We start from the raw sequence: 27,707 nt of genomic DNA on the forward strand, positions 1-27,707 counted from the left end.
GGTCTCTGGAACTTTTGTTCTGGGTTGCTGATGTGATCCCACCGAGGATTTGGGGCTGGAGCTCCCGGACTGGGGCCGGCAGCAGAGCGGGGGATCCGTGTCCCGCTGTCCCCTTGGATTGCTGTCCCTTGTCCCCGCTGTTCCCTCTTGTCCCCCCTGTCCCTTGTCCCCGGTGTCCCGCTGCCTCTTTGGTTCCTTGTCCCCTCTGTCCCCCTGTCCCCCCTCTGTCCCTGTCCCCCCGTCCCTCTGTCCCTCTATCCCTGTCCCCCTGTCCCCTGTCTCTGTCCCCCCTAGCCCCCTGTCCCCTCTCTCCCCTGTCCCCCCTCTGTCCCTCTCTCCCCTGTCCCTCTCTCCCCTCTATCACTGTCCCCCCCGTCCTGTCCCACTGTCCCCCCTATCCCCCTGTCCCCTCTGTCCCCCCTGTCCTGTCCCCCTGTCCCCTCTGTCCCCTGTCCCCCTGTCCCTCTGTCCCTCTGTCCTGTCCCCCTGTCCCCTCTGTCCCCTGTCCCCCTGTCCCTCTGTCCTGTCCCCCTGTCCCCTCTGTCCCCTGTCCCTCTCTCCCCTGTCCCTCTCTCCCCTGTCCCCCTGTCCCCCTGTCCTGTCCCTCTCTCCCCTGTCCCTCTCTCCCCTGTCCCCCTGTCCTGTCCCCCTGTCCCTCTCTCCCCTGTCCCTCTGTCCCCCTGTCCCCCTGTCCTGTCCCTCTCTCCCCTGTCCCCCTGTCCTGTCCCCCTGTCCCTCTCTCCCCTGTCCCCCCTGTCCTGTCCCTCTGTCCCCCTGTCCCCCTGTCCTGTCCCCCTGTCCCCGTGTCCCGCCCCGGGCGCGCTCTGCCCGCTCACGGCGCCCCCTCGCGGCCGGGCGGCGCCCCCGCCCCGCCCGCTGACGTCACGCCGCGGTGAAGATGGCGGCGGGCCCGGGTCGGGAGCTGTGAGCGCCCCGGGCCCGCCAACATGAGCTGCTCGGCGGACGCCGTGAAGGACAGGCTGCTGTGGAACGTGAAGAAGGAGGTGAGGGCGGAGGCGGGCGAGGCCCCGGGGCTGTGCGGCGGGCAGAGCCCCGCGCTCCGGGGTCCGGCCCCGGGGGGCCGCGGGTGGCAGCGGACGCCGTGTGGGGAACGCCCTGCGGCCCGGGCGGGCGGACGGGGCCGCTCCCGGTGCCGGTGCCGGTGCCTCGGCGCGGAGCGGGCTCGTCCGCCCGGGCTGGCGCCGAGGGCGCGGATCTGCCCCGGCGGGGCTGGCGGGGCGGTGCTGCTCCGGTGCTCCGGTGATCTCGGTGCTCTTTTTCTCCGGGCGCCCCTGGAGCGGGGATGCCGCTCGTGGGACTTCTGCTGCGGCAGGAGGCTGGCATCGGCTCCCGCCTCCTTTCCCGGCGTTTGTGTTTCACGCAGTACTCGTTTTTTTACGAGTTTTTCCTTAACCGTGAGCTTTAGAGGAGAAGGGAGGGGAAATCGGAGATAAGAAGGGTATTTCTAAGGTGTCCGTGGATGAGCCGAGCTGACTCCCAGGTGCCAGAGCTCTGGCACGTGTGCCCTGGGAAGGGTTAATTTGGGTGGTTGTTCCCGCACACACCTGTGTGACAGGGCTGGGGCAGTCCGCGCTGTGCACACGGAGAGCGCAGCCCCCGCACCTGAGCGGAGGTGTTGGCCGCGCTCGCGGTCGGGCCGGTGCCGCTCGGTCCTCGCAGGCGCTCCTTGGCTGCGGGGAGGTGCCGGGCCGGCGCTCCGTACCTGGCGGGCGGTGCTCCTTGCCCGCAGCTCGGCAGGACGGACGGAGTGTCCGCTGCGCTGGCACGGCGCTGGGGCAGCCCCTGCCGCAGAGCGAGGCTCCCGCCGGGCTGCGAGGAGGTGCCGCTGGTGTCCAAGCACTGGGCCGTGGGCACCGTGAGCGCGTTCCCTGCGGCCACCTCTCCCCATTTCGTGGTTTTGTGGCGCTGGCTGTGGTGAGCTGCGTGTAGCTGCCGGTTGTTACACAGCGGTGAAGGTGTAATGCTTATCCATCGCAGCACTAACAAGTATTTTAAACAGATACCTGCCCTCCCGCTCCTTCCCCTGCCCAGTTCACTGCTGGGGAAGCAGCAGGAGCCGTCAAAGTTCAGGTGTAAAGTTGTTCTTGTTGTGGCCGAGGTTCCTGAGCCCCACTCCCGTGTCCTGTGGCTGGTACTCATTAATGCTGGAATCAGAACACATCGGGTGTTGCAGGGAGCGTGGAAGGGGCAGAGCAGGGACAGGCAGTCAAGGATGGTCTTGCTCTATGTGGAGCAGCAGGACTGTGTCCCGGGATGACCCAGCCAGCAGCTGGCTCTGGGCAGGTGGCACCTGCTGAATGCTGCCATGAACATGCCACTTCACTTAGAAATTTCTGCTTGAACTAGAACCTTTGAGCTGAGGCAGTGTAAGGTTTTATTTAGAAGTGGGTGCGCTTGCTCTCCTGAGTAATGCTTAAATATATAAATAAACCTGATAAATGTTTTCCAAGTGTGAACATTGCAATCTTGTGCTAATGCATGAGATGGAAAGTGAAATGGATTTTCATGATCCAAGCCAGCTCAAGCTGAGGAGAAGTAGTGGTGTGTAATTAAAAAATCTTAGGCTAATTTGTTTTTAAAGTCTCTAAAATGTTTTTAATTGGACTCTGGTTTTTAAGTGACTTGAATAATGCTTGAAAGTGTTATTTGTACCTTCTGTGTCATCTGCATTTTTGTTTTGTCTCTGATTTGTTTTTTTCCTTCTCCCAAGTCCTCACGGATGCTCTTTTAAAGCACTTATAGTGGCTTGGCTTTTTAGGGTTGGCCAGAGCTTTCCAGTCTAAAATAGCCATGAGAGCCTCTGTTGATTATAAGCAGGTTGAGGTAGTACCCCTCACCTGTGCCTTCACAGACCTGTGGAAGGGCCCCTGTCTGTGCTCACAGTAAGAAAATGGCTCAGGTGGCAGTTGGAGACCCTGAGATGGAGATTTTATTTGTGTTCAATAATCAATTGACAGAGGCAGAAACTGAACACGAGCCAGTAGTAACCGCCCACCAGATGATGCTGCCCTTAATGACTGTATATAACTTTTTCCAATAGAATCTTCAACCTCATTTTTTATCATGTGTGACTTCATACAGCCACTTCTGCCTGCTTGCTGGGAAAACCTGACTCCATGTCCATGTCTGTTCTCAGAGCCCTGGTCCCCTTCTGTTGTCCTTTAAACCCAGACTCTTGTTTCCTGTTGAATGGTTTTCCCGTAACCTCAATAGCCAAAGGAGTTCACAGGCAGTGGATTCTTTCTGTGGGCTGTTCCACCAAGCCTGGTAAAATTCAGTTGTCTTTGCAAAGTATAGAACAGTTATCTCCAAAATCACTTGGTGCAAAGTGTTTAGTTTATTTTGCCTCAGTCTCTCAGCTAAAACTTGTGCATTTTTCCTTTGGGAAATTTAATGCTGTTTGCTTTTCCTCAGATGGACTTTCAGTTCCCATTGGTAGGGAATGTATTTTGTTGGCTCTCGCAGAAAGGAAGACATGTAATGTGTTTCGAAAATGTAACTGCTGGGATTCATGCTGGGGCCGCTTGGAAGTTCACGTTTCAAGCATTTATCTCTCTCTGCAGGAAAATCTGTTGTGCCAAGCAGACTCATAAACCAGGCTTTTTTCTCTGGCCATTTCCTTTTGCCTCCTGAAATGGAGGGTTTTGCCATTTCTGGATTTAAACAGTACTTTCTAGCTGTGAAACAAACAGGATAACAATAACCTTAGCAGCTCTACCCTGAACGATTTCAGAGCACTTCAGAAACTCAATTGCTCAACTTGCAACTGAAATGTAAGGACTTCTGAGCAGAAGCGTAATAGTTATTGAACAGCTTTTATTACACTACCAGGAGTAAGGAGTCCGTGCAGTAGGAGCTGTCAATAAAGGAGGTGAGCAGTAGCTGCACAAGCTGAAGAAGATGTGGATGGTAGACATTAGGTTTTCTCCTTTGAGGAATAAATGCTGCGGGCTTTAACTGTGTTCCTGGTTATTGTGGTATGTTATGAGCATTCTTCTTTACCATTTTAAAGTTTCCTTATAATAAAAATTTTAAAAATTAAACAAACTTATTTCCCTTGTGTATTTCTTGAGTGAAACTTAATAAATAATCAGTGTATTATGATGTGTGTTCTGTGTTTGACTTCTTCTGAAGGTTTTAGCCCTTGTAGGATGTGGGAGAAAGTCAGAGCAGTGGTCCATCAGCAGATGCTGCAAGTGCTGAGCAGCTTCTCTTTGGGGAGTTTTCTGTGCTTTATCTGTATAATGCTGCCACCAGGATCTTCTGTACCCCTCAAGTGCTGGGATCTTTACCTGGGTAGGCAGAGCTTTCCTGTCCCTGCTCTCAGGGGTTGGCAGCTTTTCCAGGGCGAGCAGGTGTCCCCGGGGCTGTGGCGGATGCAGTTCCTGGCAGCTGGTTCAGGGACAGTGACAGCGAGTGACACGCGTGCCTCTCTGTGCTCGTGCCACCAGGCAGGTCCAGACAAGAGCCTGGCTAGGACGAGTGGCTCCTGTGTTGTTCTGCAGGGGAGGCACAGAGAACAGGAGGGTGTTTCCAAGGCTGGGACCTGAGCCGGTGTCACAGCTGGCCCCAGCTCCCCCTCCCACCTGCACAGGCTCCTCTCCAGGCTCTGGGAGCAGTCCTGGCCCAGCTGGAGGCTGCAGCCCTCCAGCCCTTGCACAAACACAGGTGTAGGCCGGCAGATTCCTTCCCTGTGGGGGCAGGTGCTGATGTTTCTGTTAATGAGATTAATTTGCAGTTTGGTCATGTCTGCTGGTAGCTGCGGGTGGGTATGTGTGGAGGCTTGTGCTCAAAAAGCTCCATTGTCAAGTGCCACCCAAGAACAGAGACAAAGCAGCAGAATCCCCTATGAAGAGCTGTGCAATACTGCAAGGGAATTAAGGAAACAAGCAAAAAAAAAAAAAAAAAAAAGGCGTGTGTTCCTTTTGATCAGAAACACTTGCTTTAGCTCCTTGCCTGGAGCATCCATGAATTACGTGGCAGTGAGGGATGACGTGGGATTGAAGAACATTGCATTCCAGCTTTTGAATCTTCTCATATCCTGTCTATGCCTTAAAAATGTTTTCTAATAACATTCAGTCACTCTCCAGAAAATGCACAAAGCTTGTTTGGCATCTGGTGGCAGTGGGGAACACACAGAGAGCCTGCCCTGCGTCCTTGGCTCTGGAGGCTGGGGTTTAAAGTCTCCTGAGAGACACTGGATGATGCTGCTCTAGAAGAGTAGGGTTGATTACTGAATCTGAAACCCTTTTCTTTCTCAGTTTTTATACACTTAAAATTTTAGTTAACTGGGGTCTAAATAACGTACTGAGCTGATTGGGGTGTGCCTGGGAAATGTGTGGTATCAATGAATTAGCTGCTGAGCACTTGAGCTTTTGCTCCTCAAAACTACTCTTCTTCCTCCCTGTTGTTAGGATTTGAATTCCAGTTAATGTTCTCTGGGATGCTGAGACTGATTTCATGGTCTGCAGTCCTGAAGTCATGTCTGTGACCTTGACTTATATGTGCACAGGCTGGTGTGACTCCCTGCCAGCGTGGTGACTGTGCTGCACCAGGACAGAAACTGTGAATGAAACTGTGCCAAAGGGATTGCTGAGGATAATCCAGATGTGAGTGCCCAATCATGAGACCTCCTCACGCCTCTCCTTCTTCCTTGATACCCTCTTACTCCTCCACCTCCAGCTGCTTCACTGTGAGGTCCTAACAGCCATGTCAGAAAAGCCACAGGAAAGAAACAAAATTGCCTGGCTCAAAGTTTGTATTGTCAGGCCTCAGGTGTGAGCAGAGAGACAGGTTTTATAAAGTGCAAAGGACTTGTTTTGAAATCCTCAGCTGTAAAACACATTCTACTTTCAAAGCCTCTTACATGTTTCCTTTTTCCCCTCCAGTGTTTTCTTTGCAACTCAGAGGGCTCCTGTTTGATGAGGAGCACAAATTCTGGAGGATCCACTTGATCCAGAATTTGGAGCGAGGCAAATGCCATGTGTTGAAAGGCTCGTGCAGCAAGTGCCAGAGCTGCAGCCTGCTGCCAGCCGGGCTGGGGGTGTAGGAGTGGGCACAGAGGCCCCAAGATGATTTCTGGGGGAGGGGATGTTTAATTACAGCATCCAGAATTGGTCTCACAGATGGTCTTGCTGGAGGAGGAAGCCCTTCAAACTGGAGAAGGCACCTCCACAGGCAGCTGCAGAGCCCAGCTGTCGATGGAGCACTGCACCTGCAGCTTCTCCTGGTCCAGTGCTGAGGGGAAAAGCTCAAAACCTTGGGACATGTCAGTGCCATGAAGTGGCACAATTAGCTCTAAATGTTGGAAGAACAGAGTGTCTGGTTGAGTCTTCTGCCATGGTAGCACTTACTTTCATATCTAGAAAGTGACTTGGCATAAGTTTAGTCAGAGTGCATAACCCTGTAATTGTAGCTCACAAATGAGAGAAGTCAAAAACTGTGGTTAATTTGTATATGGAAGAGAGCGAGCTCTCCATGGCCAGGAGGAAATGAGTGTCTGATAATGGTGATGAGTTGGAAACCAATGAGGTTTCATGTGGTGTCAGGCTGAGGAATCCACTGGGGAGAAATCACTGGCAGATGAACGGAGGGTGACTACAGCCTCTTGCCAAGAGCCTCATTGTAAGAATTGTCTGTTTCTTCTTTAATTTTTGAAAGTCAGTAATTTGCAATTATTTCCCTCTGGAGCTTGACACATCTTGAGCCCTGAAACTGGAAAGGAACTTTGTTTTAAATCATTAAAAAGTGTGATAAGTGTTATTTTATTTGCTACAATTGCTAAATCGTGTCTTGAAGTGAAAACTGAAGGCACTGCCTTCTCTGAAGGTACTGTAATAATTTTGTATACTGTCTGGTGCAACAGAGCTTTGGAGACATAATTTGTAATTGCTGTGGCATGTTCCATGTTTCCCAGGTAGGGGGAAGGTGACCCTAAACCTCTCTGGGAATGTGTGCCTGCGTTGCTTAGGGATGCTTTGTGCTTGAAAAAGAGCAGAATGGCACAAGTGGAAATGGGATGTAGCAACACGGTCTGGTTTCACGAGCAAAAGGGACTGTGTGAAGGTCAAGCATGAATCATATAAAGTCTTTCACAGCTCTTCAAAACTTATGCTGGAGAAGTTCTCTGGAGGGTACTGTGGGCACACTGAAATCTGCCTTTCATGGGGGCACACTGCAAACAGACCTGTCCTTGTTCTGCCAGAGGTTTCCTCATGCTATTATAAGCCCCTTAGGTTTGTTTGTGCCTTCCCTCCTTAAATCCATTCTTCCCTGCAAAATGGGATGTCTGTTGGTGAGGGGGAAGGGGCAAGCAGTGGTTGAAACTGAAACTCCCAAGTGCTGTGCTGATTTTGTTGGGCTCATACAATCGTTTCTCTCTATTCATTTTAGGTAAAGCAGATCATGGAAGAAGCTGTCACCCGGAAGTTTGTACATGAAGACAGCAGTCACATCATCGCCTTATGTGGTAAATGTCACGCCAAAGAGCTATTGCTACCTAACCTTACCTTTCCTCTAGACATTTATTTTCTCTGCTATCAGAGGTAAATGCAGGGATTTAGATACTAGAAGTCGTGGTGTTCAGGTCCATTTCACCACTATATTTGCTACATGTGTGTTTACATTACAAATTGTGAAGTAACTCTTACTAAAATGTCATTATCCAAGTACCCAGCCAAGATGACAGGTGGCCTTGCTGGAGGCTGGCTGTGTGTTCCAGGGAGCTCCCAGTGTGGTGTGCCTGCTCTCTGGTCCTGGAATCCTGTCCTGCAGCTGTGCTGCATTGTTGGTGTAACAGGTGATGGGGTGGCAGCTTTTTCTGTTAGACTCTGCTTGGCCAAAATTAGGAATACTTTAAAGTCTCTCATTCTCCTACTGTGATTCCTGTTGGTTTTGTGTTCTGAATTCTTCATGGTCTGAAGAACTAATACCTCTGCACTGAGCTGCCTCATTATTGCCCAGCAATCCTACCTGTCCTAAAGCAAGACTCCAGCCTGCTGCTGCTTTGAACAGAGGCCTTGATTAACTCTAAACCAGAAGAAGGTGAAGCTGAATGTTCTGTTTTTACTTTGGCTGATTGAATGGAGAAATCCCTTCCAGCAGATTTGGCTAACAGCTCCTGGCTGGTGCTCTCCTGTGTGTACAGTTCTCTTCCCTCCCCCACTCCAGTTTCGTGTGACTCTTCAAGAGGTTTTTCCCTTCTATTTAAAATTAGATTGGTTCAGTACATGAGTCATTTTTGGTGAATCTTCATTATAAATATAGAATTCTTGTGAATCATTTTACTCTCCTGCTAGGCTGAGTTTAGCAAGAGCCTCTTAAATACATGATGGCTGATTTCAGGGTCTCTGCATCAGTTCATAGCTGCCCTAGGTCTTAGGTGGCTGAAGGTGCCAATTAAGTGTCATGTGCCCCCTGTCCTGGGAAATGCTCCAGCTCCTTGCCGCCCTTGCTGGCCTGGAGGAATGGTGCCTGTGTGCTGTCAGCTGTGCTCATCCAGCAGGAGGGATTTGTAACCACGAGGACTCTGCTCCAGTCTGTGGTCTCTGCCTGGGTGCTCTGGAAGACGAGAGCGGTGCCGATGTTTTCATCCTTGTGGAGAAGCAGTGAGTGCAGGAAATTCTGTATTTTCTCCCAATCCAGCGTATAACCAACCTCAGTGACATCCCAGGGGCTCAGTCATCCCCTGTGATTTCTAGGAGATCCGGCTCTGTGGTTCAGAGCCACAGCAGCTCCATTTGGCCAGTGGCTGCTGCGTGCCCACTCAGGGGCCAGTGCAGCGCTGCAAGTGTGCTTGGAGCAGCGTTGGTGGCGGCGCTTCTGCCGGAGGCTGGCGCGGCGTTCGCAGCCGCGGTTCAGCGAAGGTTTCCTTGGGAACGGCAGCCGGCACTGACGGGGCTGGCGGAGCTCCCCGCGCAGGGAGCACGGCCCTTGCCTCCTGCAGTTCCGAGGGAACGGGGAAGGCAAAGCAAGCACACCTGTTTCTGCACTTACCTCAGGTCTATTTACAGGGTTTCCGGCGTTACACCTACTGTGTTTGTCCAAAATCTGCCTGCAGGTTGCTGAGCCTTTTCTGTGTGGCTGCCCACCTTTAGTCTGACAGGAACCTGCCGCTTGAAGCGATTGAAAAACTTGTTTAAGTCAGCTTCATACTGCAAACAGGGTTTATTCATGAATGCCTCACACATGGTTACCCAGATGATCTCTAAATTTCCAATATCTACTTTGAAATGAGTATTAGTAGTTTGTTCTCTTTTAATAATATTTTGAGTATTATTAAATTAAATAATCCTGAATTCCCCATGCTATAAACTAATCACCATAGTATTCAGGTGGGTTATGGAGAGTTGGTGTGTGTCACAATCAAAATATATGTTATTTAGAATGTAAATCCAGCATGCCAGCTTGGCAGAGGGAATATACTTAGTGTGTTTTAGGGAAAGGTTAGTAGTAAACATGAGTAAAAATAGTAACCTGGGCACTGTTAAGCATGCAGAATTTGGCTTTTCAATGAGATTTCAGTTCAAAATAAAGCTTTTTTTTGGCCTGAATAATAAACCTGCTACCAGTGATTAAACCCATTAATTAAAATGTGCAGAATCCCTTTGTGGCTGAACTGAAAAGGCCAGTTCTGATTTGAGCTGCAGAATGGTATTTAATGTTGTGCTTGGGGCTTCTTGTAAACCTTGTTTGAGGATGGCATTGCACGTGTCCCTTGGGAGAGGAGGGAGCTGGGGGATTCCACTGCTGTTCCTGGGGGATGCACCAGAGCTGTGCAGCTGTGGGTGGGTTTATGGCAGGGGCATCACCAGGTCCCTTCTTGTTCCTGAATCTGAACTCAAATCCTGTAAGACATTGAGGCTCTTCTAGCAAAGAAAACAAAAAAATTATTTTTGTTTTCTTGATGCTTTGTAACTTTTTTGGTATACTTTGGATACTTGACATGTGCTGTTTCTTCCCATCTTCAGTTACTAATATTTAATTTACCACCAGCATTGGCTACAGTCCTTCACTTCAAAGACAATGGGAAGTATTTGGTTTTCCTTTCCTTTAGACTCATTGAATAATCTTTGCCTTCCAAATCTGTTCTAAAACTGTGTCTAGACCAGACTTACAGATGAGAAATGCTTTTCCCCTTTTGAACCCAAGGAGAAAATTTGCTCTTTCTGGGTGTTACATTACTGCTCTGTCCTGATGGATTTGTTGAGGACCTTTGCTGCAGAGCCTGGAACTGATGCAGAGAAGAGGAGCAGAGAGCCTCTCCTAGAGGAGCTGAGGAAGCTCAGCCCTAGGGGATGAGCCAGTCCCGTTGTTTTAGCTGCATTAACCTCAACTTTTTCTTTTTCCATCCCCATTATGCACATTGCTTTTCTTCTCTTATTAACTGATGAAAATGACTGGTTTTTTTCTGGGTAATGCCGTGTTTAAATAACACGGATCTTAAAAAAATAAGAACAAAACCATGTCACGATCTGTCCAGTCATGCACTGGGAAAGGTGGCAGGGCTTGACTGCAGAACTGGATGTGGATATTAACTGAAGGTGTTTGTATGGGGCCTGTGTCTGTGTTTAGTCATATGTGCAGCCCTTCAAACAAAAGAAGGATGTGGTACCTGCCCCGGGGGAGCCTGGGGGATAATGAATTCCCATTAGCAGGTTTGGATGTGTCCTCTGCAGCCCTTTGCACTCGGGTACCAGCCTCCCCCCTGCTCGGCGTGCTGTCCAGTGACACAGCAGGCTGGAGCTGGGCAAGAAAACTGGTTTCAAACTGGGCAGGTCTGTGATTAGGATAAAGCAACAGCAGCTGGAGATCATGAGCATCTGATGGCTTCTTTATCATCCTCCTCTTTTCACTTATTTTTAATTTCTTCAGCCTCATGAATTCAATTCCCTGTGCACAGTTTCCATGAAAACAAGGTATTTAGCTGCAGTATTTCTTCCTGTCTGAGGAAAATCTCATCTGCTAAGCACACCCCATAAATAATCCTTCCACAGGCCTTCTTTTCTCTGCTCACCACTCTTCCAGCCCCAGAACTTTCATTTCACAGTCTATTAAGTCATGTCACAATTTTCATAGAGCCAAAAAAGGACAAAACTGAACCTGTTCACCTGACCCTGGAAGAAGTAGCTGTAGTGAAGTCATAAAAAAGTGACATTTTCTGAAGCTTGGTGGGCACCGTGATTATTTGAACTGTAAATCAATAATATATCTGCACTTAATTAAATTCAGCAGTGAATACTGCAGGGAATGTTCCTCAAAACTGTCTGGAGTTAATGAATTTTTAGATGGCTGCTGTCAGCTGGACCATACAAGGGAATTACCTGAGCTGTGCTGATTTATTCCCAGTGCAGAGCTGCTGTTCCACTGTGTGTGATGAGTTGCTGCCTTTTTATCTGGTCAGTTTTTGTGTGTGTTTGCTGTAGGTACAGTGACAGTAGGCAGGCTCGGGATCACGCTGGGCTGTGCAGTAGTTACTTACCTGTGTGCACACATACCTGTAGCCAAAAGCATGTGTACAAACTACCTGTGTGTACACAAAACCACTCAGTGATGCCTTTCTGATGTTAGCAGTTTCTCCAGAAACAGCTGAATTGTTTATTTTTAGGTCTTCTTAGAGTGTCAGATTCCAAAAGGGGAAAAATGGTTCATTTTCCCAGAAATGGGTAAATAACCCCCTTTCCCTGTCCCAAAGGTTCTTGTACTATAACCCCTGAAATAGTTTGTGTTGTCTCTTTAGGCAGCAGTCTGAGCTGTGCAGTTTGTAACTCTCAGGGATCACCTGGTTTTGGTTTATCAAAAAGCACCACGGCCAAGTTCCTCTCATGCCTTTTAAAAGGTTCTGCAGCTTGAGGTGCCTCCTCTGCCAGTTTGTTCAGGATGTGTTACACTTCCTTTCTGACTAAGCCTGGCTGTGGGCGATGCTGGCAAGGTGCAGTGAGATCAGTGCCTGCCTTGGACACAGAGCCAAAGGGAAGCCCTGGGGGGCTCTGCCAGGGAGCTGCTCCCTCCCTGCTCTGCTGTGCCATTCTCACACTGTGGGTGGGAGGGATGCCTTGCTGCTGTCCTGTGCCACCAGGGTGGCATCCACACGGTCCCCTGGGTTGGAAAGGGATGGCATCTGTGTCACAAGATGTGCTGCCCTGCTTGCATGTTTTGTAGTTTAACTGGATAAAAGCCACGGTGTATTTGCAAGCACATTCAGATCAAGTCAGATGTGAATGTATTCCAGCTGCTCTGGAATAATTCGTGTAGAAAGGAGCCTGGAGAGAAGAGTGCTGGCAGCCAGTGCTGTTAGTCTCGGTGTGGGGTTGAACTGTAGGAGAATGAAGTGACCTGAGGACCACACAGGCTGGGCTGCAACCTGCCCCCCAGTCCAAGGGTTCCTTACACATAGAACTGGACATGTGTTAATCTCTTGTCCTGTGGAAAATACATTTTGAGGCAATCCAGCAGCAAATTCCAGTGTCTCGCCCCTTGCAGATGACCCCTGTGTGTGCATTGTCTGATCTTATATATGACTGATCTTACCCAAGTTCTTGTGATGAGAAATGTCACAATGGAATAATTAAATATTGGGGCTCTAGGGACAGTCACTGGGGAAATTGCCCTCAGTGGCAGCTGCAGCATTTATTAATAATTAAAGCTGCGCCTGCTGTGCTTTTCAATAAATTTGTTTCATTAATATTTTATTGTTTTAAAGAAATAAAAAACAAAGCGGTGAAGGTGGGAAGAGAGTCTGTTTCCTAAGCAACAGCAATGCACTTCTTTGCAGTTATTTTTAAAGGCAGGTTGCTTCATCTAAGATTTGGAATCAAATTGCTGCATTGCTCCAGGCATCTGGAAAGCTGCTTTTCTTTTTTCTTTATTTCGAATTGAAAGACAGAGCAAAACAGTTGCTGGGTTAAGAGCTGTTGTGATGGTTGCTAGACAGGAGCTAGACCGTGCTGTGCAGAGCTCGCCCGTGCTGTCATCGCTCCCTGTCCCCGTGCCGCCCGCTCTCTGCGGCGTTCCCTGCACGGATGCTCCTTCCCCTGGCACTGCCACCAGCCTGGCTTCGAGACGGCGTCAGCGCTGGGCTCCTGCTCCTGCCAGACCACAGGCTCTGCCTCGAGCACAGGGGAGGCTTCTGATGGTTGAGAGGGATCACTCAGGGATGCACTTGCACGTCCTGCTCCTCCTCCCAGGGACCAGTGCCCTGCACAGCTGCTGTGCCTCAGGGCGTGGATGGCTTCTGAGGCACTCAGAAGTGCCACCAGCATGGGAAGCAGCATCAGGCCTGCTGCTCAGTGTCTGTGTCTGATGCTCCTGTCCTGAGCAAACAAGAGTGTGCCAGAGCTGAGCCCAGACCACTGCCCCATTGTGCCATATCCTGGGGTGGGGCTCCCCAGAGTCCAGCAGGAGGTGTTTCTGTGGCTCCCCAGAGTCCAGCAGGAGGTGTTTCTGTGTGACCCCAGGCCAGCCTGGGACTCGGGATAGTTTTCAGGGTCCAAACAGTGAGGACAGGTCTTTTTCAGATGCAGGCTTTCAGGTGTTACGGGATTTGGAGCCTTCAAGTACAATAAGGAGAGGAGTCTTCAGGAAACACTCAGCACCTGACAGTGTTTGGCATAAAGTGCAACAAAATGCTGCCTTCTCTCAAAAAGAGCTGCTGAGTGTCAGAGCAGATGGAGTGCCATTTGTTGCTGTAACCAGTATTTAAGGTGGGGAGCTGCAGTGTCCCCGTGGGCTGCCTGCTGTCCCCCAGCACAGGAGAGCCCTGCACAGTGCTGCACTCAGAGCCCTGTGAAGGCTGCCCTGCCCTGGGCACACACCTGGCACACACCTGGTCTGTTCTTCATCCCTTTGTTTGGCTCTGTGAGTCATCTGCAGCCTCACTTCAGAAGCTGATAGACAAGGAAGGCTTACTTTTTTGTTTAGATTTGTTGTGGTTGTTTTAATTTGTATTTCTCATTTCCTTGCCTTGCAGCAGCTTACAGGAGAGCTGGATAGATTTCTGCTGCAGTCTTGCAAGGCTGGCATAGTGCAGTGCAGCATTTTACTGGTGTCCATCAGGGAATGATAGTGTGGTTCTGTGTGGCACATGTAAAGTGGGGTGAAAATACTCAGAGATTCCAGTTCATTTATATGCTGCCATTATCTCTACTTTACAAGGTGCTCATAGTAGCAGATTAGACACATGCTGACGTCACCCAATTCTGAGTTCCTGTCTGTCTGTCTGTCCCCCCAGCTCTGTTCTTGACCCACAGCTGCCCAGTGGCAGTGAGCAGGTGGTGCTGGCCGGGGAGGAGGCAGAAGGCAGCCGGACCCATAACGCTCTGTCCCCTTCCTGCAGGTGTGGTGGAGGCGTGTCTGCTGCACATGCTGAAGCGCAGGGCTGCCGGCTTCCTGCGCACCGACAAGGTGGCCGCGCTCTTCACCAAGGTGGGCAAGACCTGTGCCATAGCTGGAGACGTGTGCAAGAAGGTGCAGGAGCTGCAGCAGCAGGTAGAGAGCAGGTGAGGCTGAGCTCTGTTTATCAGCCAAGTGGATGCAGGGTGTGTGCAGCATGCTGGGACACAGACTGCCCCCTGAATGCACACGGGCTTGTCTCAGGTGCAGCTTTTTCTTGTCAGTGCCTGTAGATGTTTGTGTCTGATCAAGCTGGCAGTGAGCAAAGGGACAGAGATGGGGAACTGAGGCTTTGGTGTTTCATTTTGCTTCTCAGTACAGCAGAGGAGCACATTTGGCCCACACACAGCAACAGAAGTGACTAATTACTGGTGATTTCAGAGAGGGCTCACAGTCTGGGGATGGTGGACCAGCTTGGACCGTTGGTGGGAAGGGAGGGGGTGGAAGGAGGAACTCAAGAACAGACATGCTGGAAAAGCTGTTTTGGCATGCTCCCACCAAGCCAGGAACAAATTTTTAGGTATCATAGCAGAAACAGTTAAATTAATGGATACAAAGAGTGATGGGAAGCAGGATGTGATAGGAAAGCTCTTCAATACATACCGGACTAAGCACAACAGAATCCTGGAGTCAAGGACTTGAAGTTACTGAAAGTCTTAGACTTCTTGCTGGTGGTGAGTAGCAAAGTTACATTTTTCCATGTGGTTCTGTAGATGGAATCACTCTGCATGAGTGTCTTGTCCTATAAGCTCAGGACAAGAGCATTTTTAATTCTGTTTGTAGGCACTGCTGAGCCCTGAGAGCTCTTTGCACATCGTAGGAACTTTTAGTCTCTGATCAATTTGCTGTAAAGAAGGGCTTTGCTGAGAGAGCTTGTCTTTAATTACTGGCAATTATTTAAATTAGCACTTATATTTCTGTGTAATTTTCTGACATTTATCTTTATTAGACTTATAATTATCAGACTTTGTTATGTAGTTTTTGACAGGTATGTACCTATTTTTGATATATTTTTGATTTGGCCTACTGATACAGACAGGGATTTTATTAAGTTTAGTTTTTTACATGTTGGGTAGAAGGATGCTTTCTACTGAAAACTCACCAGCCTCTCTCCTGGTTAAGAGCCCACACAAACACCCTTCTAACCACAAGAGAACTTTGGCTGTATCCTCTAACAGAGAGGAGCAAATGAACTTAAATTCTGTGGTTTCTCCTGGACAAATTTTGTGTGTTTTTCAGCTATTAATAGCCACAAAATTTAAGTGCTGTAGAAAATACACACAGAAAAGATACTATTGGGAAATATTGCAGGGGGTGAACTCACTCTGCTGGGTGTATGAAATGAGACAGAAGGGCTGTAACAGCCTAACTGTTCCTGAGGCTGTAGCTTAAGAAAACCCCTGTTTAGGATGCAGCTAAACACACCCAAATTGTCCTGGTGGTGTCATGTGTCTGCCTTGCCTGTAGAGATGCTGTCATGGCCTCCTGTAGGACTTGGACCCTGTCAGTGCAGGGGGGAAATTACAGATCTCACACAAACTGCCCCAAACAAATTATTATTAACTCTGTGTAACTGAACAGTTTCCTGACAGGGAACCCAAGTGCTGGCAAAGAACCTGAAGATGTCAGGGTTTCTTTCCTCATTGAGGCAAAATGGAATCTTCTTCTATTTTAAGGGGGAAGTTTTCTGGAAAAGGCATTGAGGGGGTTCCTGTCCCCTCAGCCCAGGGCAGCATGTGGAGAGCCAAGGCATGTGCCCCTGTGCTTTGTAGCCACCTTTCTCCTGCAGCTGCCTTGTGTTACCTGATGCAGGAGGATGGGTTTCACTGGAGCTGTCACCAAAAAGAGCAAATTCTGACTACTTTTATTTTATCACCTTTTGCAGGAAAAATCAGCCAAATGGGCAGGAACCCCTCAAAAGGCAGGGATCAACCACAAGCAAAACACCTGTCCTGACACCTCAGGCCATCAAGCACATCTGGGTTCGGACAGCCTTGATTGAGAAGGTGCTGGACAAGATTGTGCAGTACATTGTTGATAACTGCAGGTAAGGAAAGCAGCAGAAGCACAGGGATTTGTTGGACTGATGCATTTAGGTGTCTGCAACAAGGGATTTCATCAAAAGTCTTTGACAGCCCCTGTGATGCAGGCTTCTGGTAAGATGAAAACCAGTTACATAGGCATTTAGAAAAAATGTACTTTAGTTTTTCATCATTGGCAGTGTTTCAGGCTTACAAAAAAACATTAACAGGCATTCAGCTTTCCAGAAATCAGCTACAAACCTAACTTCACGTGTATTAGGTGCCCACATTGGGACCTAGACCTTAGTGGAATAGAAATATCTTCTAATAGTTCATGAGTTGAAAATAGTCCTTTGGAACTTAGGATGTCAGGGAGGAAAATGCCTTTTGTAGATGAAAGAAAGGAGAATTATAACAGGAGGAGTTAGTGACATAAAACATTAGGGTTGTGAAAACAGGTTCTTTGAATCATGTTTACTTTTTAGAAAAATCAAGCTTTGTGTAAAGTGAAAGTCTTCCCTTGCAAAACCAGAGAAGAGCATCAATGCTTTATGAATGTATTCCCCATGGACTCCTTAAGAGGCAAAGATGAATCCTCTCAGTTCTGTTCTTGCTTCCTGCTGCCCAGCATCAGCTGTGGTTTGCCAAGGAGTGGCTCTCAACTCCTGTCCTTCCTGCCCTCCTGTAACCCATGATACAGAATACAGAAGACTTAACGGGGCACACTGAGGACAGTCTCCCATAAAAAGAGAAAGGAAGGGACCTTAAAGCTTGCTGTGGACCCAGAAAGGAAGTTTGCTGGCAGGGGTGCTCTTGTTGTTCTGCACTGGCAACACATTCTTCTTCATCCAAAGCCAATGGGTCTGAACAAGGATGAGAGCTAAGGCAAAAGCAAGGGCAAATTTCACAGTATTTTCCAAGTTTGTGTTACTGTTTTCCTTGTCATCAGCTTTGTTTTCATTATGTGTCTTGCCACTAAAAGCAAGAGAATGGAAGAAAGGTCTTTGTGCTGTTCAAGCAAACTGTTGCTCTGGGATATGTAATGCCAGCTTGGATTTTATGAGCTGTGTGCAGAAGAGGCAGAGGGAGGGTTGGCCATGTCCCAGAGACAGTTAATGAAAGCATTTTAGTCCACTGCCTCAGTGTCTGCAGATACATGGGTACAAGGGGTTTTAATTTCTTTTCCACATAATCCACAGGAGGCACATCAGGGGAGGTTGCTCTCAGTTGCTCACCTCACTGCCTTCCCCAGCGTTCAGATGAGTTAGGATCAGGTCCTTCATTGCAGGTGTGTGATTTTGAGAACCTGACTCAGTGAATAAAACAAACCTTTTCATAAGGCTTGTTACCATGCATTTTTGTGTCATTTCTGCTCAAATGCTCCATGTTCACATCCTTCAGCTGTTCCATCCTGGAGGAGGAGCAGGTGCTTTAGAGTTTGAGCCCCATCTAGTGAACAGACCACAGAGGACAGTGGCATTCAAGAACTGTGGGTGTTTGGATTTTTTGGCTATGTGGTTTTGTAAAGCAGCTTTGCCTGCTGCAATGGTAAGACTTCAGGGTCACTGCAAGAGCAAGGTAGTAGTTCATAGTTCCTCACAGTGTTTCAAGATGATTTCTCACAGATGGAAGACATGTTTAAGAATGTGTGGATTGTTTTGTCTCTGTGGAAAATTGACAAAATTGCTTGCAGAGAACTATTGTTTGTTCCCATATTGCAATTCTGCCCAAAGTCCCAAATCAAATATACTGGGTAAACATGCTGAGCACAAGGCAAGCTCCTGCCTCTCTGAACTCAGCTGGAAAATAGATGAGACAGAATGAGCATATCAAGAGGCCCATTGTGTTAGACCTGTAGCTAAACCCAAGCTTTGAAATGGTTCATACCAACTACTGTTTTTAACTGAGCTCTGGTCTTTTATTTGTAGTAAATACTATGAAAAGGAAGCTTTACTGGCAGATCCTGTTTGTGGCCCAATACTGGCTTCTCTGCTAGGTGAGTTCTTGCAAAGTTACTTTTTATACTGAATAAAGTAAATTGTTTCTTAACGCATTTTGCATTATGACAGTGTTACAAGAGGTGAATTTTATATCTTGTATGTAGTTAACTATTTATAATAGAGCAACAGTGAAGATGTTTTGTTGCTTACAAGACCAGAAGAGACTGATCATCTGCTTTTAATAGTAATTATTGGTTGGATTAGAAAGCAGAATGGGAATGGATTTTTACTGAATGCTTGCTGGCAGTTTGTAACTGCTAATGCTGCTGTGGCAGGGTACTGTGTCCTACAGGAATACTCTTACACAGCCCTGGATAATAGGAGTGATACGTTATTATATTGTTGTCTATTTTGTGGGCTGATCCCGTAGGATTGGTGACCATTATTATTCACTTGGCTTGAGAAAGAAATCACCTTCAGTGCTCAGCCAGCAGGATAGCACTGAGTATGTCTCTGAGCAGACTCAGAAGGTTCCTCCCTTGGTCTCTTTTCCTAGTTGGACCGTGTGCTCTGGAGTACACCAAGCTAAAGACAGCTGACCACTACTGGACAGACCCTTCGGCCGACGAGCTGGTGCAGCGGCACCGGATCCACGGCGCTCACGGCCGCCAGGACTCCCCGTCCAAGCGCCCAGCCCTGGGAGTAGGTATTTATTCTGTACCTGCCTCTGAGTTAGGGCACAGGCTGATTATGGAAACAGCCCCATGAGCGAGATACCTGAATCTGGAACAGCCTTTCTTCTTTCTTCTGTAACGGAGCTTTATCACAGATTAGAAGTCTGTTTGGGCCACAGTGTCCTTTTATCTGTGCATAGAAAAGTTTGAGATCCAGCATTAGTTCTGTGGCTTTTGACAGTTGTGATCTGACCAGGTAGTTCACAAGAAATTCTGAGCTGCCATGGTCAGGGCTGAGTTGAGAGTCCAGGTGATTGCTCTGCAAACGCCCCTGGCTGCACAGGAGTTGCACTCTGCAGAGGCCGAGATGCTGTGTTGTGCCCTGGCTGACTGGGCTGGCTGTGTGTGCAGGTCCGGAAGCGCCACTCCAGCGGCAGCACGTCGGAAGATCGCTTTGCTGCGTCGGCACGGGAGTACGTGGAGTCCCTGCACCAGAATTCCAGGACTCACCTTCTCTACGGCAAAAACAACGTCCTGGTGCAGCCGGTGCGTGCGGGCGGTTTGGGTGGGGCTGGGGGTAGAGCTCCCACCTGGCAAGGGCTCGCTGCATTCTGTTCTCAGCACAGAGCTGCCTTCTGCTTGGCTCTCCTGTGCTGGGGGAGATTTGACACGGGACAAATGCTTTCACTGCCTGACCCCTGTCAGTGAGCAGCGGGCTGTGGGCAGGAACAAACATACTGGACTGTATTTCATAAACCAGCTGACTGTGTTGTGGTTTTTCCCCTGTTGCTAGTAGCAATATTGTATACCAGTACTTTTGCTGTTAGGGTTTCCCTCCACACTTCCCAGATACTGCAGCTATGGAACTTGCATGGCATAGAAAGACTGGAGAATATATTTTATGCAGATATTTTGTGCGCTTGAGTCACCTGGGTTGTCTGTTTGTTGCTTCTGTGAACAGAAAGATGATTTGGAGGCAATTCCTGGGTATCTCTCCCTTCATCAATCAGCAGATAGTTTGACATTAAAATGGACTCCAAACCAGCTGATGAATGGAACCCTTGGAGATTCAGAACTGGAGAAAAGGTACTCATTGCATTCAGGAAAGATGGGAAGAACTGTGTAACCTGCAGGGGGGCACCAGGGAAGAGGGAAGCAGAGGTTCTACAAAACTGGTGCCAGAATGTCCAGTGTGGAGAAACTAGCTTTCCTTTGCTGTTTACTTGACTAATAATATACTTTCATTGACCAAATTTAATAAGCAGTTATTAACTTAGCAGAGTTCTTTCTATCAGGTGCTTGGAACTGCAAGCATTCCTGAATATGGAAAAAAACAATGTTTCCTGCATTTTCCTTCCTTTTTAGTGTTTACTGGGACTATGCATTGATTGTGCCACTGAGCCAGATCGTCTGCATCCACTGCCACCAGCAACGTAAGCATAACCCTTATTATACATTCCTTGAAAATACATAAACAGGAGAGCCACTTGAATGATTGCTTTTCCTCCCTCAGTGTCGGGAACGCCTCTGATTAGTTCTGGCCCTGTGGGAATGAGTGTTAAAATCTCCAGTCCCAGTTGATAGAGGATGAGAACTGCATGAGGCTTTCACAGTTTGCTTGTATCTTGAGTTTCTTTAGGACTAAGGGCTGATATCTTCCTTAGATCACACTGTGCCTTACAGAGGTTTATTTATCTACTTAGAGATGATCCCAGATAAAATTCACTTAGAAGGTAAGAGCAGAAAACTGAGGCTCTGATGTAACAGTGTGGACTCCCCTTGTCCTCCTTGCAGCAGAAAGCAGATGGACATTAGTGCTGGTGAGTCAGGATGGGACCCAGAGGCCTCCGCTGCACTTCCCCCAAGGAGGGCACCTCCTCGCCTTCCTGTCCTGTCTGGAAAATGGGCTCCTGCCCCGTGGCCAGCTGGAGCCCCCGCTCTGGTCCCAGCAGGGCAAGGTACTGCTTTTTCTGGTGAGCTCTTGGGTGAGGCTAGAGATGATATCTCTGCTCCACAGGGTCTGGCGCTGACTTCAAGCAGATTTATGGTAAAGTAGGACACAAAATAGCTCCATTTAGTCCAGTCTGCTTCTTATACACGTGGTCTTTAAAAGTTGTTCATACCTTCATTACCCCATTGAGCAATGAGCTGGAATCTGCTGTTGCATCAAGATACAAACCCACACAATAGAAGTGAGACTCAGATGGACTGGACAGAGCTGCTGCCAGAGGCTTGGGGTGCCCAGCTCCCATAGATTACGAGAAAAGGCTGGTTTACAGCACACAGAAAAGTAGTATTAAGTACCCCTAAACCACCACCTATATAAGACTCCACTGTTTTCTCCCTCACCTCCTCTGAACATTGAAACTTTGGAGATTTAAGATGCCAATGGTCTGTAGTACTTAGTTTGTTGTACTCTGTTAGTCACTCTTAGCTGAATGTATGGAATTATTACTTTCTCTAGGGCAAGGTGTTTCCAAAGCTTCGAAAACGGAACAGCAACAAATCAGTGGACCTGGAGGAGATGCCAGCTGAGGACACATCCACAGACTATGTCTTCAGAATTATTTATCCTGGACACAAGCACGATAACAGTAAGTGCCTCTGTTCTGCTTTGTTTGAAAAAAAAAAAAAAAAAACAAATGAAAAAACAAATCAGGTATCTGAGAAAATCTTGAAGTAACATCCTGGGAAGTACCTGCAGGTGACAAGCCACAGTTTTGTAAGGGGGTAAAAAACCCAAATCTCTAATAAATTCCACTGAGAGATAATTGTGATCAACAGGTACAGCTTAGATTTCCTTAATGCAGTGAGACTTGTTATCTTTTCCACTCCAGTGGAAATAGAGTTGAGGTGGGGAATCTTATATTTACTCTGTGTTTTACAGAGCAAGTTTTCTAAATACTCCCCTGGGCTTGCAAACTGAGACTGGAACAAAAAAGATTGCTTGACTAGCCAAGAGCGGTTTTGCTCCTGAAGTGAGGATATTTTTACTGGCCACAATGCTTGCTCATAATGTTGTTATCAGGAAAAAATCTCAACCATAAACCCTTAAAAGTACCCCAAGAACTCCCTGGGCTAAGTTTTCCTGGCTTGGAAGCACAAATTTAACAATGGATAAATAAAGGCCCTTCCAAGGAAACTAAATGAATTCCCAAGCACCAAACCACCTCATGTCATCAATGAATACAAATTCCTTACATGCAAGAAGGCATTTGAGCTAGTTCTCAAACAGCATGTTCAGTTTTATTCCCCTTGGCAAAGAAGCAAGAACTTCCTGGGAAGATCAGACCCTAAAGTTTACAAGGGATTTGGAGTTACTGCTCATACTGGGACTCACTGCAGCTGAGAAAGCAGGAGTCTCCTCTGCAGCCTCCTGACCCCGGGCCACAGTGCTGGCTGGGCTTTGCCAGGGCTCCTGGGCTGGCACAGGTAAGTCTGTGCACACACCAGCAAAGCACCTTGTGCCTTGGCCTGGTGGAGGGCTGCAGAGCCCAGGGGCTCGTGGGGCAGGAGCTGCAGGTCCTGTGCCAGGCAGGAACTCCACACACAGCTGGGAGTGAGGTTTGCTGTCCAGATGCATCTGGCACAGGTTTCAGAGAAGGGGCCACAGCACTGCCAGGGCACAGTGAAGGACAGAAGCTAGCTGGAGCCTAGAATTCCCGTGGAGCTTTGCTCAAAAGCATACTCAGCTGCTGCAGGCTGGAACTGGGATCTTTCTCCCTGGCCGTGGTGTGCCACGTGTGCTCTCACAGCCTGTGCACACTCAAAGGCTGGCCTGAGTTTGGTGGAGCATGCTTTGTTTCTGTAAGAAACTCAGTTTTCACACCCATTTACAAGAGCTTGTGCCCTCGAGCAGAGGGCAGGATTCAGGTCCGTTGTCTTTGCTGACCATGTCCTTTTGAGCTTTCCCACAGCACTGAGTTCTTTCTTCTTATGCTCCTCTTTCACTATTTTCTTTGAGCAGTAACTATTAACTACCACCACTTAGCTGCCAGCCGCTCTACCTCTGTTGACGATGATGAGGAGGAGGAAGATAAGCTACACGCAATGCTATCAATGATCTGCTCTCGGAACCTCACAGCTCCTAATAGGATGAAAGGTTTTTATCCTCCTCCCCCTGTGTCCCAGAGCTCTCTTGCAGCTCCTTCCACTGATGCATACAACAGTGTTGGCATTATTACAGGGAAAGACATTTCACTCGCACCATGAGATCTGGAGATGGAGGTGACTGTGGAGAGGCTGGGATTGGGCTCTCAGCCTGTGGGGAGTGGGAGCAGCATCTTCCCTGCCCCTTGATGTGTGTGCTGCTGAGCAGCAAGCCTCCTCTGCTATGGGGCTTCCTGCCCCACCCTCATAAAGGCTGGATACTAGAGCAGGTTCTCAGGAGAGAGGAGGGAGTGTAACAGCTTGTGATCTCACAGGTGAGGTAGCAGAGTATGCAGAGAAGGCTGTGTGGAGATGCAGTGCCTGTCTGGGCTCAGTGCTTTCATTCCACTTGCATCCATAGGCTGGGTGGGCTTCAGAGGATCAGCTGTGAGCTCCACCAACCCCTCCACAAATCTGTCATCTATTTCTTCATACTAAGTTGGTATTCTCAAGATGTGTGTGCATTTGACACCCAGTAGTTTAGCTCTGAATTCTAAGAAGTCCTTGCTTTCTCTTATAGCCTGGACTGGTGGGACTGACTGCAAGAGGCAGTAATTACCCTGCATCTCTGTACAGTGCCGAAGTTCTGGGTTAGACAGGGTATGAACAGGTGTCCAAGGAGAACCTCAATTCTTCTAGGCTGCCCACACACTTATCCCAAGGGGAAGTCCCTGGAAATTGATAAAGCCCAGCCCAAGTTAATAAAGAGTTCTTAGAAGGCATGGATGGAAGGAAGTTCCAAAAATAGTGTTGCCCTTGAAAAAAGACTGTTTTAGGAAGTTTCAGTGTGTCCTAACTGATTGTGCCTGGCTATGGGCAAAAATGGGAAGGAAGACCTTTAACTGCCACATACAAGTTAATCATAAGGAACACAATTTAGTCTTTAGTCATTTGATAGAACATGTCAGTTATCCCACTAGAATGGCTGTCAGGTGTCTGCTTTTGGTTATTTCATCTTGAAGGGGATAGTAGAGTTAGGGATGTGCCTGGGAATAGCCTGTCTGGGCTGCTGTCTCTCCAGCAGCCCCAGCCCATAATGACAACACTGTTGTAGCAGGTTTGCCAGCCATCTGCTTTGACATTTTGCAACATGCTCGACTTTTGCATGTAGCTGAAGTTACAGATAACACCACTACAATTAAATAAAAGATGCTGTTCACTCTAATTCTTCACTAATTCAGGTACCTTTCATCTGAATCTTTAGGTTCTGTGGGGTTCTTTCCTTGTTTCTCTAAAAAAACAATAAAAAATTAGAAATTAAAAACCCAATTTTCCTGTCTACAGAGGGGAGGCAAAAACTAATGATCTAAAAATGTTTATCCAGTGGTTTTTATTTGAACCCAATAAGAAGCTGCAATAAAGACTGGGTCGTTCAGCTCCTTCCTGAAGAATTAAGGTGAAGAGCATTTTTGCATCACACTTTGTTTTGTGAAATGAAACACACGTGACTGCTTCCGCATGAGCCTGTGCTTTTTCTGTTAACAAATGGGTTTACTCCACTCCTCCCTCACCTCTGCCCACTTTCTAATAAGCACTCCTAAAATGCTTTGTGCTACCTTGATTTAAAATGCATGAGATGGTTTGGAATTGCCCCTCCCCACCACTCAACAAATATCTGTTTTAAAAGCACGGCCCAGGGGACTGGATTTTGCTTGTAAATGTTAACTTAGTGGCATACTTTATGACATACATTATTGTATTTGCCTTAATTTTAATCATGGGTGAGCTGAAAGGCCAGTTATTTATTATAAACCAAAAACCCCACGAGTTCAAATGCCAGCTGGGAAGACTGAAGAGCTGAAGCCAAGCTTTCTGAAGGGAGCTGCTGATTTTTTGAGTTGCCTTTCTGAAGCTGGTTGAAAAGGCAAATGGATTTAGTAGAGCAGGGATAACTCAGGAAGCTGCATTGTAGAGTTGGATCACATACTCCTGTAGAGAGCAGATATTGGCAGGACTGGAACTGTCCTTCTGTGCTAAGTATTTTAGGATCTGGTTCTGAGGGGAAAAGAAGCATCTTCTGAAAGTAACTGACTCAGTTTACCTTAATTTCTTTCATGCTCCAGCTTTCACTTTGGCTGGACCAGCAGTTCTATGGCTGATTCCAGGAACTGCAAAATGAAATTCTGAGGCCTGAATTAAATAGAAGGTTGGGCTAGATCATCTCTTCTGGCCATAAATGACATTTCCATAATATTACACAAGAGCCAGTTTAGTTGTTACTGCAGCACCCTTTTCTCTATTCTCTTGAAACATGAACTGGGATGTGCATGGGCAAGAGAGGGGCAAATGGTGAAGGGGTTTGGCTTCCTGGGAAGGGACCCTGCACAGCATGCTGCAGGTCCAGAGCAGTGATTCTGAGGATGCTGCTCTCCTGTTTCTGGAACCGAGGTTCAGAGCCTGTTGAGAAGTGAAGCATGAACCATCAGGATGCACGGGAGGAGGGGGAGAGAATGGAAGAGGCTGATGTCCTTCTGTCTTGTTTGGTTTTTCCACAGACACCAGTGAGATGATAGAGATGCAAGGCTTTGGGGCAAACCTGTCGTGGCAGCTGGAGCACTGCAGCCAGGGCTCCTCCTGTATCTCCTGTTCCATGGGCAGCTCTCCCTACGACATTCCCAGCTGCTGCACCTGCATCCACGACCGGTGAGCAAGCTGTGCAGAGAGCTTACCTGGGGACTGTGTGCATGCCACGGGTAAAACAGGAAGGTTTGAGTGGTTGCAGCACTCAAGACAAAAAGTAACAATTTTCAAGTAGTTTCTAATATAAAAAGATGAAGTTAGGCAGCAAGAAATTTAGTTTATTAAAACTAACCTATTAAACTGTGTTCAAGTCACATTTTGATAGAAAAATTTCATCTAGTTCTTTTGTCTAGTGTAAAATACTTCAGCTCTGGGAATGTTATCTTTAACAAGTCATTAACAACTGAATGAAGGACAACAGTTCAATTTGACACAGATCTCTACAGTGTACCTGCAGCAGTTGTGGCTGTGTGTGCCAGGGGGAAATCTGTCTGGGGCCAAAACGTTGGTGGGAGAAATGCTTTAATAAGTGGAGTTTGTTATTACTGTGTCCTTTAACTAAATAAATCTTGGTGCAGAGAAAAAATTGCTGTGTGTAGGATACAGGGATCAGCATGAAATTCCTGATGCTCTCTGACTTCACCACCTGCTCTTATCCTGTTGGTGCCTCTCCACAGAACTCCCCTAAAGATGTTGTGTGAAAGCATGAAGAGGCAGATCATTTCCAGAGCCTTTTATGGATGTAAGTGAAGCTTCTTATAGCTGGCCCATGTGGTATCCATATGTTTATCTAAACAACATGGGATGTTTGGCTTAGAAAGCAGTCTGTCCCTAAATTCAGGGCAGTAGGGTGGATGTAACTGCAGAGCCAGTGTTTCAGTATTTGTGAGTTTTGCTGCTGGCAGGGGGAGGAGCAATGCACAGTGAAGACAGAATGTGGTTTTACGTGGCAGTGTAATACACGACGTGGACGTTGCTGCTCTGTGTCCGATCTGTTCCACCTTTGGCTCTGCTGTAACTGCTCATTCTCACACGGTGCAGAGCGAGCTCAGTCCAGGCAGGGCTGTCCCTGGGGGTTCCCAGGTGCCCCCCAGGCCCCTGTGGCTGAGCTGTCCCCTCGCTGTCCCCGCAGGGCTGGCGCACTGCCGGCACCTGTCCACGGTGCGCACGCACCTCTCGGCGCTGGTCAACCACAGCATCGTGCCCCCCGACAGACCCGCCAGCGCCGCCGCCGGCCTCACCAAGGAGGTCTGGAGCAAGTACCAGAAGGACAAGAAGGTCAGTGACACGTCCCCTTCGTGTCCCTGCACGGGCTCCACACGCTGCTGCGCTGACAGGAAATCACCTGCAGCGGGCCCCAAGAAATGTTAAAGGTCACTTCTCAACTCGTGAGTCAGTCCTTACAGCCTCTTCTCTCCTTTGCTTCTCTGAAGCAAAGATATAAATTAGTATTAAAGCAACTGATATATTCAAATTTAGATTATTTTTATGGAAGGCATAGCAGCCTACATTAGGGTGGATTTCAGCTAAGGTTCTGAAGGCTTGAATCAAACTGCAGAATTTATTTAGTGTCCTGCATGCATTTCACTGTCTCTGTACTCAATGTGAAGTGTCTCTGAGTGTACCTGAGTTAAATACCGATGTATTGCCTTCAACACCTCTTTCTCCTGGCCATTGTAGAACTACAAGGAACTGGAATTACTAAGAAGAGTTTACTATGGTGGGGTCCAGCATGAGATTCGGAAGGAGGTGTGGCCATTCTTGTTAGGTCACTACAAATTTGGCATGGCCAAGAAGGAGATGGACCAGGTAAGCCATAGCTTCTGTGGAATCTGAGTTACATTTGCAGAGTAGGTTTTGTTTTCTGAATAGCAACTGTTGGTCTTTATTACTGTGTGATATTCCCAAGGGAAAAAACCACTAGTGAAAAAATTAGTAACACATGTTAGCAGAGGGGTTTTGATACTAAGTTTTAATATCTGAATGTCACTAAA

The 27,707-nt window shown here is 47.9% G+C and overlaps 1 protein-coding gene across 7 annotated transcripts in view; it reads left to right on the forward strand.

The window, feature by feature from the left end:
* Positions 1 to 911: 911 nt before the first annotated feature.
* The window catches only part of SGSM2 (small G protein signaling modulator 2), a 35,161-nt gene continuing 8,365 nt past the window's right edge, over positions 912 to 27,707 (forward strand). For 2 of the 7 annotated variants that reach the window (XM_053995220.1, XM_053995223.1), the window contains exons 1-16: positions 912 to 1,004; positions 7,414 to 7,489; positions 14,354 to 14,516; positions 16,295 to 16,456; positions 18,359 to 18,426; positions 18,927 to 19,072; positions 19,456 to 19,590; positions 20,006 to 20,130; positions 20,410 to 20,477; positions 20,839 to 21,002; positions 21,509 to 21,638; positions 23,012 to 23,146; positions 25,689 to 25,836; positions 26,391 to 26,455; positions 26,846 to 26,991; positions 27,394 to 27,522. In XM_053995220.1, the coding sequence (XP_053851195.1) occupies positions 948 to 1,004; positions 7,414 to 7,489; positions 14,354 to 14,516; positions 16,295 to 16,456; positions 18,359 to 18,426; positions 18,927 to 19,072; positions 19,456 to 19,590; positions 20,006 to 20,130; positions 20,410 to 20,477; positions 20,839 to 21,002; positions 21,509 to 21,638; positions 23,012 to 23,146; positions 25,689 to 25,836; positions 26,391 to 26,455; positions 26,846 to 26,991; positions 27,394 to 27,522 (1,917 nt within the window). In that variant the 5' untranslated portion in view covers positions 912 to 947. Of the gene's footprint in view, positions 1,005 to 5,533; positions 5,631 to 7,413; positions 7,490 to 14,353; positions 14,517 to 16,294; positions 16,457 to 18,358; positions 18,427 to 18,926; positions 19,073 to 19,455; positions 19,591 to 20,005; positions 20,131 to 20,409; positions 20,478 to 20,838; positions 21,003 to 21,508; positions 21,639 to 23,011; positions 23,147 to 25,688; positions 25,837 to 26,390; positions 26,456 to 26,845; positions 26,992 to 27,393; positions 27,523 to 27,707 lie in introns of all 7 variants that reach the window. The other 5 variants (XM_053995222.1, XM_053995221.1, XM_053995225.1 and 2 more) reach the window with 5 other exon arrangements.

The sequence above is a fragment of the Vidua macroura genome, chromosome 20 (genome assembly GCF_024509145.1).
Source record: "Vidua macroura isolate BioBank_ID:100142 chromosome 20, ASM2450914v1, whole genome shotgun sequence".
NCBI lineage: Eukaryota > Metazoa > Chordata > Aves > Passeriformes > Viduidae > Vidua > Vidua macroura.